Source organism: Stegostoma tigrinum, chromosome 3, assembly GCF_030684315.1.
Source record: "Stegostoma tigrinum isolate sSteTig4 chromosome 3, sSteTig4.hap1, whole genome shotgun sequence".
Lineage (NCBI taxonomy): Eukaryota > Metazoa > Chordata > Chondrichthyes > Orectolobiformes > Stegostomatidae > Stegostoma > Stegostoma tigrinum.
This window is the reverse complement of record NC_081356.1, coordinates 99,730,264-99,744,456: the sequence shown is the minus strand read 5'-3', so window position 1 is coordinate 99,744,456 and position 14,193 is coordinate 99,730,264. Positions and strand designations below refer to the sequence as shown.

The window sequence follows — 14,193 nt, the reverse complement described above, 5'->3', positions numbered from 1 at the left end:
GCTTGAAATGGACATCAGTTACAAGCTGGTTGCCTGAGATGGAGACTGAGAGGTCCAGGAAGGTGACGGATGTGCTGGAGATGGCCCAGGTGAACTGAAGGTTGGGGTGGAAGGTGTTTGTGAAGTGGATGAACTGTTCGAGCTCCTCTGGGGAGCAAGAAGCGGCGCCGATACAGTCATCAATGTACCGGAGGAAGAGGTGGGGTTTGGGGCCTGTGTAGGTGCGGAAGAGGGACTGTTCCACAGTAACCTACAAAGAGGCAGGCCTAGTTGGGGCCCATGCGGGTGCCCATGGCCACCCCTTTAGTCTGTAGGAAGTGGGAGGAGTCAAAAGAGAAGTTGTTGAGTGTGAGGACGAGTTCAGCTAGGCGGATGAGAGTGTCAGTGGAGGGGGACTGGTCGGGCTTGCGGGACAGGAAGAAGCGGACGGCCTTGAGGCCATCTCCATGCGGAATGCAGGTGTATAGGGATTGGACGTCCATGGTGAATATGAGGTGTTGGGGGCCAGGGAATTGGAAGTCCTGGAGGAGGTGGAGGGCGTGGGTGGTGTCACGGACGTAGGTGGGGAGTTCCTGGACCAAAGGGGAGAAAATGGAGTCCAGATAGGTGGAGATGAGTTCGGTGGGGCAGGAGCAGGAGCAACCTTTTCTCCTGTTAGCTTTGTTTCAGTGCCGTCTTACTGAAAAAGTGTGGAGTCTAATTCCTCTCAAATGAGTATAATGAATGTTTTTGTCTTTCATCAGGCTCTTTTTGATGTTCATCCTTCTTACCCTTTTAATTTCACTTTCTCTGCATGTTTCTATAATTGATTAAATATATTATGTTTCTCTTCCCAGCTTAGGATTCTTCAATCTTACTGTTGAAGAGCTTAACTATTCTCGCCATACTCACAAATACTGATACGTCCTTGGAAAATATGCCACATTGCACAATAGAAACAGAAAACAGGAGCAGGAGAGGGTCATTTGGCCTCTCAAGCCTGCTCCACTACTAAATATGATCATGGTTGATCATTTAACTCATCTGCGCTGACCAGATATTCCAAACCGATCGAGTCCCATTTGCCAGCATTTGGCCCATATCCCTCTAAACTCTTCCTATCCATGTACCCATCCAAATGCCTTTTAAATGTTGTGATTATACCTACCTCCACCACCTCCTCTAGCAGCTCATTCTACACACATACGCCTTCTGTGTGAAAATGTCGCTCCTCAGGTCCCTTTTAAATTTTTCCCTTCTCACCTACCCTGGAGAAAATACCTTACCGATTCACCCTCATGATTTTATAAACCACTATAAGGTCATCCCTCAGCCTCTGATGGTCCAGGGGAAAACAGCCCTAGCCTATTCAGCTTCTCCCCACAGCTCAAACTCTCCAACCCCAGAAGCATCCTTGTGAAGCTTTATTGAACCCTTTCGAGTTGAATAAAATCTTTCCTATATCAGGGACACCGGAATTGAACATCATATTCCAAAAGTGGCCAAACTAATGTCCTGTACTGCTGCAACATGGCCTCCTAAATCCTGTGTTCATTGCACTGACCAATGAAGCCAAGCATGCTAAACGCCTTCTTCACCAACCTGTCTAACTGCGGCACCACTTTCAAGGGATTATGCACCTGCAACCCTCAGGCTTTTTTTCAATAACACTACCCAGGGCCCTACCGTTAAATGTATAAGTCCTACCCTGCTTTGCCTTACCAAATGGAACACATCACATTCATCTAAATTAAACTTCATCTGCCACTCCTCAGCTCATTGGTCCATCTGAATAAGGCCCTTTTGTACTCTAAGATAACTATCATCACTACCCATTACACCAATATTTTATTGTCATCTGCAAACTTACCACCCATATCTCCTATATTCATGAAGCCATTTCTATAAATGATTAAAAAGCAGTGGTCCCAGCACCAATTCTTGTGGCACATCACTGGTCAAAGGATTCCAGTCTGAAAAACAAGTCTCTACCACCACCCTCTGTCTCCTACCTTCAAGCCAATTTTGTATCCAATTAAAGATAACAAAGTGTGAAGCTGGATGACACAGCAGGCCAAGCAGCATCTCAGGAGCACAAAAGCTGACGTTTCGGGGCTAGACCCTTCATCAAAGAGGGGGACGGGGAGAGGGAACTGAAATAAATAGGGAGAGAGGGGGAGGCGGACCGAAGATGGATAGAGGAGAAGATAGGTGGAGAGGAGAGTATGGGTGGGGAGGGGATAGGTCAGTCCAGGGAGGATGGACAGGTCAAGGAGGCGGGATGAGGTTGGTAGGTGGGAAATGGAGGTGCGGCTAGAGGTGGGAGGAGGGGATAGGTGAGAGGAAGAACAGGTTAGAGAGGCGAAGATGAGCTGGGCTGGTTTTGGGATGCAGTGGGGGAGGGGGAGATTTTGAAGCTGGTGAGGTCCACATTGATACCATTGGGCTGCAGGGTTCCCAAGCGGAATATGAGTTGCTGTTCCTGCAACCTTTGGGTGGCATCATTGTGGCACTGCAGGAGGCTCATGATGGACATGTCGTCTGAGGAATGGGAGGGGGAGTTAAAATGGTTCACGACTGGGAGGTGCAGTTGTTTATTGCGAACCGAGCGGAGGTGTTCTGCAAAGGGTCCCCAAGCCTCCGCTTGGTTTCCCCACTGTAGAGGAAGCCACACCAGGTACAGTGGATACAGTATACTACATTGGCAGATGTGCAGGTGAACATCTGCTTAATGTGGAAAGTCACCTTGGGGCCTGGGATGGGGGTGAGAGAGGAGGTGTTGGGGCAAGTGTAGCACTTCCTGCGATCGCAGGGGAAGGTGCCGGGTGTGGTGGGGTTGGAGGGGAGTGTGGAGCAAACAAGGGAGTCGCGGAGAGAGTGGTCTCTCCGGAAGGCAGACAAGGGTGGGGATGGAAAAATGTCTTGGGTGGTGGGGTCGGATTGTAGATGGCGGAAGTGTCGGAGGATGATGTGCTGTATCCGGAGGTTCGTGGGGTGGTATGTGAGGACGAGGGGGATTCTCTTAGGGCGGTTATTGCGGGGGCGGGGTGTGAGGGATGAGTTACAGGAAATGTGGGAGTCACGGTCAAGGGCATTCTCGACCACTGCGGGGGGCAAGTTGTGGTCCTTGAAGAACGTGGACATCTGGGATGTGCAGGAGTGGAATGCCTCATCCTGGGAGCAGATGCGGCAGAGGCGAAGGAATTGGGAATAGGGGATGGAATTTTTGCAGGGGGGTGGGTGGGAGGATGTGTATTCTAAGTAGCTGTGGGAGTCGGTAGGCTTGAAGTGGATATCAGTTTCTAGCTGGTTGCCTGAGATGGAGACTGAGAGGTCCAGGAAGGTGAGGGATGTGTTGGAGATGGCCCAGGTGAACTTGAGGCTGGGATGGAAGGTGTTGGTAAAATGGATGAGCTGTTCGAGCTCCTCTGGGGAGCAAGAGGCGGCGCCGATACTGTCATCAATGTGACAGAGGAAGAGGTGTGGTTTGGGGCCAGTGTAGGTGCAGAAGAGGGACTGTTCCACGTAACCTGCAAAGAGGCAGGCATAGCTTGGGCTCATGTGGGTACCCATGGCCACCGCCGTTGACTGTAGGAAGTGGGAGGATTCGAAGGAGATGTTGTTGAGGGTGAGGACGAATTTGGCTAGGCGGATGAGGGTGTCGGTGGAGGGGAACTGGTCGGGCCTGTGGGACAGGAAGAAGCGGACAGCCTTAAGGCCATCTGTATGAGGAATGCAGCTGTATAGGGACTGGACGTCCATGGTGAAAATGAGGTGTTGGGGGCCACGGAATTGGAAATTCTGGAGGAGGTAGAGGGTGTGGGTGGTGTCACAGACGTACGTGGTGAGTTCCTGGACCAAGGGGGAGAAAATGGAGTCGAGATAGGTGGAGATGAGTTCGGTGGGGCAGGAGCAGGCGGAGACAATAGGTCAGCCAGGGCAGGCAGGTTTGTGGATTTTGGGAAGGAGATAGAAACGGGCCGTGTGGGGTTGGGGAACAATGAGGTTGGAGGCTGTGGGTGGGAGGTCACCTGAGGTGATGAGGTCATGGATGGTGTTGGAGATGATGGTTTGGTGCTTGGGGGTGGGGTCATGATTGAGGGGGCGGTAGGTGGTGGTGTCGGAGAGTTGGCGTTTGGCCTCGGCGATGTATTAGTTAGTTCACCCCCCAGATTCCAATTAATCTAACCTTAGTAGCCAGTCTACCATACAGAGCCTTGTCAAATGCCTTGCTGAAGTCCAAATAGGTAACTTCTACCACTCTGTCGTTTTCTTTATCACTTTGAATCCACTTGCTATAAATTTCAACAAACCATTTGCTTTCTTCGTCACCTGCTGCACGTGCATGCCTACATTCAGAAACTGGTGTACAAGGGCACACAGTTGTCATTGCATCGCCTCCTTCTCCAATCTATCACCATTCAGATAATAATCTGCCTTCCAATTTTTGCTACTGAAGTGGATAACCTTGCATTTATCCACATTGTACTTCATATGCCATGCATTTACCCACTGACTCTTCTCTACATCCGCCTGAACCTCCCAGCCAGCCTTGTGTAATGTGCAATTTTGGACATATTACATTCAGTTCCCTCATCTAAATCATGTTCACATATATTGTGAATAGTTAGGTTGAAGCTCTACATTCTTGTTTGCTCAACAAAACCCTTGTCTTCCTTTTCTCTCAAAAATCTATCTAACTCAGCCTTGAACAAATTTGAAGATACAATCTCCAATATTTTCTGGGAAAGACAAGCCCATATCCCAAAGACTCTTTGAGAGAAAATATTTGTCTTCATGTCTGCCTTAAAAGGGAGACCTCTTATTCTTAAACTGTGTCCCCTAGTTTTAGTTTTCATCAGATAAGAAAACATTTTCTGGCTGCCATCCCTATCCAGACTCTCAAATACTGAAGCAGTTTGTGTCCAAGTTCTGGACAACAATTATGCCAGGGCTGATAAATGGCAAGTGACATTTGTGTCACACAAGTGCTACCTCCAAAAGTAAAGAACCTAATCTCTCATTGACAGTCAATGGCACTACCATCACTGAATACCCCACTATAAACATTCCAGAGGTAACCATTATCCAGAAATTAAACTGGGCTGGCCATACAAATACAGTGGCTACAACAACAGGTCAGAGGTCAGAAATCCTGCAGCGAGTAACTCAGTTCCTGTCTCCACAAAGCCTGTCCATCACCTGCAAGATTCAAGTCTTATCTTCTCCTCTATCCATCTTCGGTCCGCCTCCCCCTCTCTCCCTATTTATTCCGGTTCCCTCTCCCCATCCCCCTCTCTGATGAAGGGTCTAGGCCCGAAACGTCAACTTTTGTGCTCCTGAGATGCTGCTTGGCCTGCTGTGTTCATCCATCTTCGCACTTTGTTATCTCGGATTCTCCAGCATCTGCAGTTCCCAATATCTCAGATACAAGTCTGGAACCTGGTTGAATACTAAGTCAGATGAGTGCAACTCCAACAACACTCAAGATGTTCAACATTATGCAGAACAAAGCATCCCATTTTGGCACCACGTTCTCAACATTTATCATGTACTTCTTCAATTAAAGCACAATGGCAGCATTTACAAAATGTCTTGCAGTTACTCACCAAGATTCTGTGAACACCTTCCAAATTCAGGACGATTACCATCTCAAAGGACAGGACAGCAAATGCATGAGAATACCACTATGTGTAAGTTACCTCCACTTGGAACTTTAATTGCTATTCCTTCACTTTCTCTGGATCAAAATCCTGAAAGTCAGCATTAAATGCATCAACCCAGAAATTCAGCAACACATATACCACATGGGTCACAGTTGGTGGTGAACAGCCTTCTTAAACACTAGCTATTCAAAGCCTTTAGGGATGAAGACATTCCTAATACATTCCCACATCCCATGAAAGAATAAAAACAACAAAAGCAGTTTGGAGATGATTCATTTGATTCATTCCTGGAATGAAAGGTTTATCATATCGGGTGAGATTAAACAGGTTAGGCTTTACCCACTGGAGTTGAGAAGAATAAGAGGTGATGTTATTGAAACATAAACGATCCTGAGGGGACTTGATCGGGTGGGTATTGGAGAATGTTTCTGGAGACTAAAATTGAGGTATACCATTTAAGAATAAGAGGTCTCCTTTTAATGATATAGATCAGGAACAATCTTTTCTCTCAGAGGGTTATTAGCATGTGGAGCTCTCTTTCCCACGAGGTAGAGAAAGCTGGGTCTTTAAAATTATTCAAGGCAGAGTTTGATACATTATCAATAGGCACGTAAGTGAAGGTTCATCGATTACTGACAGGAAAGTGGAGTTACTGAATGATGGATTAGGCTCGAAAGGCCAAATAGACTACTTCTGCTCCTAAACTCAATGTTCCAGTTTAATCTCTCTTTAAGCAACAAGTCAAAACCTACAGTGAACTGCTTGTGTTTTTTTGTTTAAAAATGTGTGGTTGCTAAGGTTAAGCTTTAACTTACACAGGCAGACATTCCGACTCCTGCATCAATAAAGAAGTTATTTTTTGTTGCTGGAGGAGTCTCTCTGTACAGTCCAACTGATTGCCTTTATTAAACATTTTAAAAGACGTTGGAAGAGATTTGTATATGAGCCAATTTGCTGCAAGACTTTTTTTAAAAGGCAAGTGTAAGAAAGGAGGTACAAAGTGAAATAATGCATGCGTACAAATTCAACAACTATTGGATAAAACTGGCAGATCTGACGTTGCTGACAGTAAGTTAGATGAAATGAAGATTCTATTATCCCGTTGCTTGTGTAAAGTGGTGTCCCTTAAGGTTGTGACATCTGAACCATGTAAAGTAAGTCTGAACAAAGTCAGTTTTTAAGTACTCTGAAAGCTTTATACCACACCTCAGCTTTTGTTCTCTATTTTTAAAAAAGCGAGTAATGCGTACTGGATATACAGTTGTGAAAACGTGAAATTTAACATTATTCTTCAATGGCACTGCTGACTGAACTGTGATATGCACTACCTGAAGACAGAAACTTGAGCAATGTAAGACATATTATGTTATCTTGCAGTTCAAATATTCTGTAATAACATTAACATGCATTTATTTAGCACTTTTAAAATAGTAAAATGTCCCAAGGTGCATTGCAAGAAAATCCTCAAACTGAAGTTGATTCCAACCCAGGAAGGGGATATTCGGATTGATGATGAAAGAGGCAGGTTTTAAATGAGCATCCTAATGAACAGAGAAAGACAGAAGGATTCAGGGAAGAATTCTGAATTTAGGGCCTAGGCAGCAGATAGGACAGCCATCGATATTGAGAAACGACTAACATTAAGAATGTGCAACTGGCTTGGATTAAAGCAGTGCATGGATCTCAATGAGCTGCACAATTTGAGAACAGGGCAGAGATAGGGAACAGCAAGGCCATGAAAGCATCCAAAACTAACAGTTTTATAAATTGAGGTGTTTCCAAATCAGGAACCATTGTCGGTCAGCGACTGATGCTGATGACTGAACGAGACAAGTTATGAGCTAGGTACAGTCTGCCTAGTTTTGGATCAGCTCAAGCTTTTGTGTGTTGATGAGATTTCAGGAGCAGATGAACTGAGTTGGGGTGAGGTTACATGATGTTAAAGAAAAGGAAATGGGTGTCTTAGCGAAGGCACCAATGTGTGGTCAGCAGAGTACTTCTGTGTTTTACACATTACAAAGTCCAATAAATAAACAAACATTGGATGAGTTCACTGCAAGGTTAATTGCTCCGCTTGCTTAAGAGAAGACCATAATCCGAGATCCTGGAAACAATGTGGTTCTGGTATCTTCTTTCTAGGCTTTTTCTTTAATATTGTTACTTCTGTTTATACTACTTTTCTTTTGAATAACACAAATAGATGGCATCTGAATTATGGCAGACAAGGAGGTCTCATGCACAGCCTCTGTGCACATACATAACAATCCTCTAGAACATGTTCACACATACACTCACGCACACACAACTGATAATGAGTAAATAGCTAATGCCACTTTTCAAATCTCAAAAGACAAGGTTGTCATCAATACTACAAGTATTAATGCTGAATGACAGTTAACTGCCAGGCTTTGTTAAATTTTAGACCAGGCAGGCTGCCTCTGATTTGTCAGCCCAATGCCGTGGGAAATGATCCAGCAAACAACGCTTGCCTATTTTGGCAAGTACGCGTTCCTTCTATCTGCAAAGAATAGGGTCCTATGTATTCCTGAAGAAGGGTCCAGCCCCAAAACATCAGCTTTCATCTCCTCTGATGCAGCCTGGCCTGCAACATTCCTCCAGCTCCATACTTTGTACCTCTATGTATTAATATGTGTGATTTTGAGTACACACCAGTGTACAACATTGCAAACCTATCTGAACGATGACATCATTTTACCTACTAACTTAATGTCACTTGTATGTCAAAATCATTTATTTCACAAGCTGTGAAATGTAATTTAAAAGCAAAGCATCAATGCATTTTACTTCCAGGCTCTCTGTCCGTGACAATTCTTCAATGTGGTTGCCTGCTTACCAATTTGATAACATGCCTGCTGCCATATCTGGTGATTCCTTTGACTTGGCACCAGATTCAAACTATTGCTTGCAAAGAGCAAATCCATGGCAAACAGATTGTTAAATCTTTGTAGGCAGGTCTCTTTGATGTCAAGGGCAAGGATTATCACTTTAATATTAACTGCAAAATCTGGATCACTCTTTTAAAATTTCCAGTCAAATAGGAAAATTTATTTTCAACATAGTTCTTAAAGTATCAAGAATTTAATCATATTTATGGAACATTCAAATTTGCATGCTGGCATCTTTTCTAGGCCTTAGGGAGGAAATAACTTAATTATTTTAATTACATGGCACAAGGTTACAGCAACCCCCACTGCTGCTCCACTCCCCAACCCCTCCCCCCACATGCTGGTGCAGCAATGCTTCATAGCAATAAAACATCATTAATACAGTGCATAACTTAACTTTCGTAAAAAAACAAAACTCATTATAAGGCCACCGTTTGTACTTTCTTTGTTCCAAGAACACAATATATGAATTTCTAAATTTGATAACATAAGGAATGCATTTAGGTATAAACAGCACAACTGTAATCGAAATTTAAAACTATTTATTCTAATCACAAATTTAGTTTCTCCATCATTCTCACCTCTTCCTTATCATCTACTTCGTGACCCTGAAGATCTTGAAAGCAATGATTCCCCACAACTAAGCTGTTTATGGATTTTTTAGATCTCAAGTGCACTTTAACCATGTATCCCTCATTGAGCTCCTGTAAAGATAAACAGAATGGAGAATGAGACTCAATTCATTCTTCTGCAGCCAAAGAATGCTCTTTACTGCATTACAGACCCACAGTAAATCACTGGCCATTTTACCTAGGGCACAGCAAATTTCTTAAGGGAATTTCAAAGCTCAATCTTCTGAAAAAGTCCAATGATAGTTACACTAAATATTTCAATTGTACAATTTCAATTAAACAATACCAATAGTGCAGTAAAATGGGAATTCTGTGATTAAAAATTGAATCAAAATTTCAATTAATACACCTTAAAACAAAAGACAGATTTAATTTACCAAATAAAAATCCAACAGATAACTCCTAAATCCAATTTAATCTTATAATTTCCTATGAAAAACGAAATCAACTTTTCAACCACAGAAACCTCCCATTTATTATCAACGTTATACTGCATAGTGTGTTGTACAAGGAAATTAAAAGGCAATAAAATAGGTTTTTTGTAAATTTTGACTTCTTAAGTGCAAATGTACAAAAAACTGAAAATGAGGAAACATTGATTACTGACTAAAGAAAAAAATAAACTACTGATAACTTCAAGAGTATCATCTAATGTGAGCTTACAGTAAGCAATGAGTAATATGATCCAGATATATAGTACAGTTCACTACAATGCATTATGGTCATCTTAATCAATTCCATTTGTCCTTCTCAGTTTTATAAACTGGATCACATTTGCTAGGCTTTAGTTTATACTTCATGAATCATACACCAATCCGCACCTCCACTCTCCACCTTTAATTCAACAAAATGCAAGATTATATACGTATGGGCCAAAGGCAGGTATATGAAGATCAGCCATGATCTCATTGAATAGCAGAGGGGTTCAATGGCTGATTCCTGTTATAATGTTCTTATACTAAGGTCAGTAGAACCTTCTCTGTTGGTGATCAGCACCAAACACACTCCAGCACAATGAGTTAACCCATTTGCCCTTGAACTAAGTGGTCTGCTCAGCTTTGCAGGGGACAGATAAGAGAGTTAACCACACTGCTGTAGATCTGGAGTCACATCTAGGTCAAACCAGGTAGGGATGGCAGATTTCCTCCTCTAAATAACATGGGTTTTTGCAACAATCAACGTTACATCACCACCTTTATGATTAACTTTTAATTCCAGATTTATTTGATCTGAATTTTCAATGGCTGGCATGGCTTCTGGTTTCTTTGCCCAGTGACGTTACCAGAGTGTCACCATCTCCCTTGAGGTTTCATTAGCATAGTGCATTCTACAATACATAGGAATTATTCTAAATTAATTAAGTAAATAATTAAAGTCGATTAACGAAACAACGTGAGTAGTGGTGGCAGAACAGGTTTTCTGGTGCAACAGTGGAATGCGGGAGCTTTCAGATGCCAAGGCGAACTAAGACAAACATGACTGCAGAAAGAGTAAGCAGCTAAAGAAATTCCAAATAATGATTATTGATCAGGTAGCTGAACTGCGCACACTGCGCAATAAATCACCTGGGTCGAGCTAAGAAGCAACAAGGGGCAGAAACCATTAGTGAGTGCTGTCCACTGTCCTCCACATAGTAGTGATAAAGTAAAGGATGGCATTCGATGGGAAGTTAGAGATGCTTGTAAAAGGATGCTACAGTAATATAGTGTATAATACAGACTGGGCAAAAACATGTGCAATAGCATGGTGGTGGATGAATTCTTGGGAGTGTGTACAAATTGTTCCTTTAGACATAGGGAAGTCAGCAAGGAAACAGGCATGGCTAGATTCGGTATTGTCCAGTAAGAAAAAGAGTTAATTAATAATTTTCCTGTACAATGTCCTTTGGAAAAGAGCTACCATAAAACGTCAGAACGAGGGTCAATTCAAAAGGTTTAAATCTAACCAAAAGATGAGAATGTACAAGATGTGGACTGGCTGTAAATGACTGAGTAACTTAATTTAGAAGCATGATGGCAGACAGGAAAATGATAATATTTAATAAATGAATGCACACTTTGTAACAGTTACACATTGCTTTCAAGCAAAAAAAAATACAACGGCAATTGTGCCCCAACCATGGAAAACAAAAGAAAACAAAGGTATCATTAGATCCAAAGAAAAGTCATAGAAAGTTGCTTTAAAAAGAAGCAAGCCTGAGGATTGGGAGCAGTTCCGAATTCAGTAAAAGCAGATTAAGCAGGGGAAGAACAGAATATGAGAATAAACTTGTACAGAGAATAAAAGCAGACTGGAAGGTCTTCTATAAATGCATGATAAGAAAGGATTGTGAAGACAAATCTAGGTCCCTTACAGTCCAAAACAGGCAAGTTAATAATGGAGAAAAAATAGCCAGCACAATTAAGCAACTATTTTAGTTTTGACTTCACAGAAGAATACACAGAAAACTTCCCAGAAATATCAGGGAACAAAATATCATATCTCCGGATCAAAAAGTTGCTGGAAAAGCTCAGCAGGTCTGGCAGCATCTGTGAAGAAAAGATCAAAGTTAACATTTCGGGTCCAGTGGCCGTTCCTCACTGCCACATCCCTTGTAGGCATGCCTTTACAACATGCACAGTTCTTTTGGTTTTTATATAGTGTCTGGATATTTAGCAATGAGAGTGAGAAACTGCTTCACCTACACGGGGTAACCTTGTGCAACTGTCTGTCACACAAGACAGTGGAGTCAAAGTCTGACTCTCTTTCAGAAAGAAATAGAGAGATTTCTAGACATTAACGGCATCGAGGGGTATAGAGACAGCACAGAAGCACGGCATTGAGACAAAAGGTTAAGTTGATCATGTTGAGTGCTGCAACAGCTTCGACAAGCCCAATCACCCATTCTTGGTCCTATTTTGTATGTTTCTCTAAGAGAAAGAAAGAAATACTTTGCTCCTTGACAGTCACATCTCTTATAATAGACTCATCTATTTTCATCAGTAGTGAGAGACAGGACAACGTGACCTTGAGTGAAGTATGTAAAGGGATCACACAGTAAGTACTGGAGGAGCTTCAGACTTTGCAAATGACCAACAGATTTGGGGTGTTCTCAACCTGTCTGGACAAAAACAAGGTCAGCCAAGTTATTGAGCGGACAGGCCATGACATTGTGATAGAGGCAGCCATTAAAGCAGGGTAAGCAAATAGGAATTTGGTGGTAGGAGAGGGCGGTCTAAAGAAGGGCTTGTCCTCTGCAGGAAACACAGGATTTTGAACAGAGGGTCCAGAAGGTTGTGTTGCCTGCCTGGTGCCATGGTTCAGACACCTGCTGAAGGTGGGAGAGGAACTTGTGGCTGAGAAGGGGGAGGTTCCAGTTGTCATGGTCCATATGAGTGCCAAAATCTCATAATTGTTATGGTGCAGAAAGGGATTTGAACAACATGTTTGCACCAGCTCTCTGCACAAGTATTATGACTCTGTACCAATCTCCTGCTTTTTCCCTGTTACCTCTACAAATTGTTCATATTCAGATAATCACATGATGCCCTCTTGAATGCTTTGATTGAATTCAATGTATACTTTCAGGGTGTGCATTCCAGGCCCAAACCAATCACTGTGTGAAATAACAAATGCTGCTTGGCCTGCTGTGTTCATCAGCTCCACACTTTGTTATCTCGGATTCTCCAGCATCTGCAGTTCCCATTATATCTGATCACAACTTAGTGAAATAAGATTGTTTTCAATTCCCATTTGTTTCTTTTGCTAATCACTTCAAATCTGCGCCCTCTCATTCTCTGTCCTTTTATGAGTAGGAACAGTTTCTCCCTAACTACCCACTCCAGCTTCTTTCCCATTTGAAAAACCTCTATCAAATCTCCTTATGGCATTCTCCTTTCCCAGGAAAACAGTCCAAAATTCATAAATGAAATTCCTCATCACCAAAATAACTCTTATAAACCTCTTTTGCATTCTCTCAATGTTTACAGAACACAGCCCAGAATGGTAAACAACACTCCAAGTGAGCTCTGATTAATGAGTTACGAAAGTTCAGCAGAATCTCGTTGTTCTTTTATTCTTATATTGGATTGTATGTTTTATTAACTGCTTGCTTCACCTGTCTGCCACTAATGACCTATATACACACGTCAATCTTCTGCTGCACGCCATTTAAAATTGGACACCTTATATTGTATTGTCTCATCATGTTCTTCCTAAGAAAATGAATTACTCAATATTTAGTACACCTGCCAACCTCATCTGCCACCTCTCTGTCCACTCTACCTTTGTCCTTCTGAAATTCCACAAAACGTCCCCCTCAGAGTTAACTGGGCTTCCAAGTTTTGTATCGGACAAAAACTTTAAAATTGTTTCCAGCATACCAAGATCTAGATTGCTGTATATAAAAACCAGGATAAGGAAGAATCCTAACACAACCCCTGGGAAACCCCAGGTAGAAATCTTACTCCAGCCTGAGAAATACCCATTAAATCATTGCCTTATTTCCCATCACTCAGTCAATTTTCTATCTGTGTTGCTGGTGTTCCTTTTATTCCATAACCTATTGACTTTGCTTACATGTTTGTACTATGTTGAATACCTTTTGGAAATCCACATATACTTCATCAACAGCTTTGGTCTCAACAACTGTTTGTTATCTCTTAAAAAAAAACTCCAGCAAGTTAGTTAAAAAGGATTTTCCATGCTGATTCTTCCTAATCAACGTTGTTTTTTCTCTTGCGACTAATAACTTTATCCCAAAAAACTGCTTTTAGATGCTTCTCCACCCTTGGAAGTTAAACTGGCTGCTTTGCAGTTGCTCGGCTTATCTTCGCTTTTTGAACAAGGGTGCAGTGCTTGCAAATCTCCATTCCTCTGGCGCGAGCACAGGGCAGACTGAATGATTATGGCTTGTGCTTTCACAGTTCCACTTCTCACTTCTTCAATATCCCTAGATGCATCTCAACTGGCCCCCACTAATCATGACAACTTCAAGTAACAACAATTTATCCAATATATCGCTTCATGAAT

General features: G+C 42.5%; 1 protein-coding gene across 1 annotated transcript in view; it reads right to left on the bottom strand.

The window, feature by feature from the left end:
- The window catches only part of atg10 (ATG10 autophagy related 10 homolog (S. cerevisiae)), a 274,871-nt gene that overhangs the window by 173,697 nt on the left and 86,981 nt on the right, over positions 1–14,193 (bottom strand). Inside the window, exon 4 of the mRNA XM_059644770.1 lies at positions 9,133–9,255. Coding sequence (XP_059500753.1) covers positions 9,133–9,255 — 123 coding nt within the window. The remainder of the gene's footprint in view (positions 1–9,132; positions 9,256–14,193) is intronic.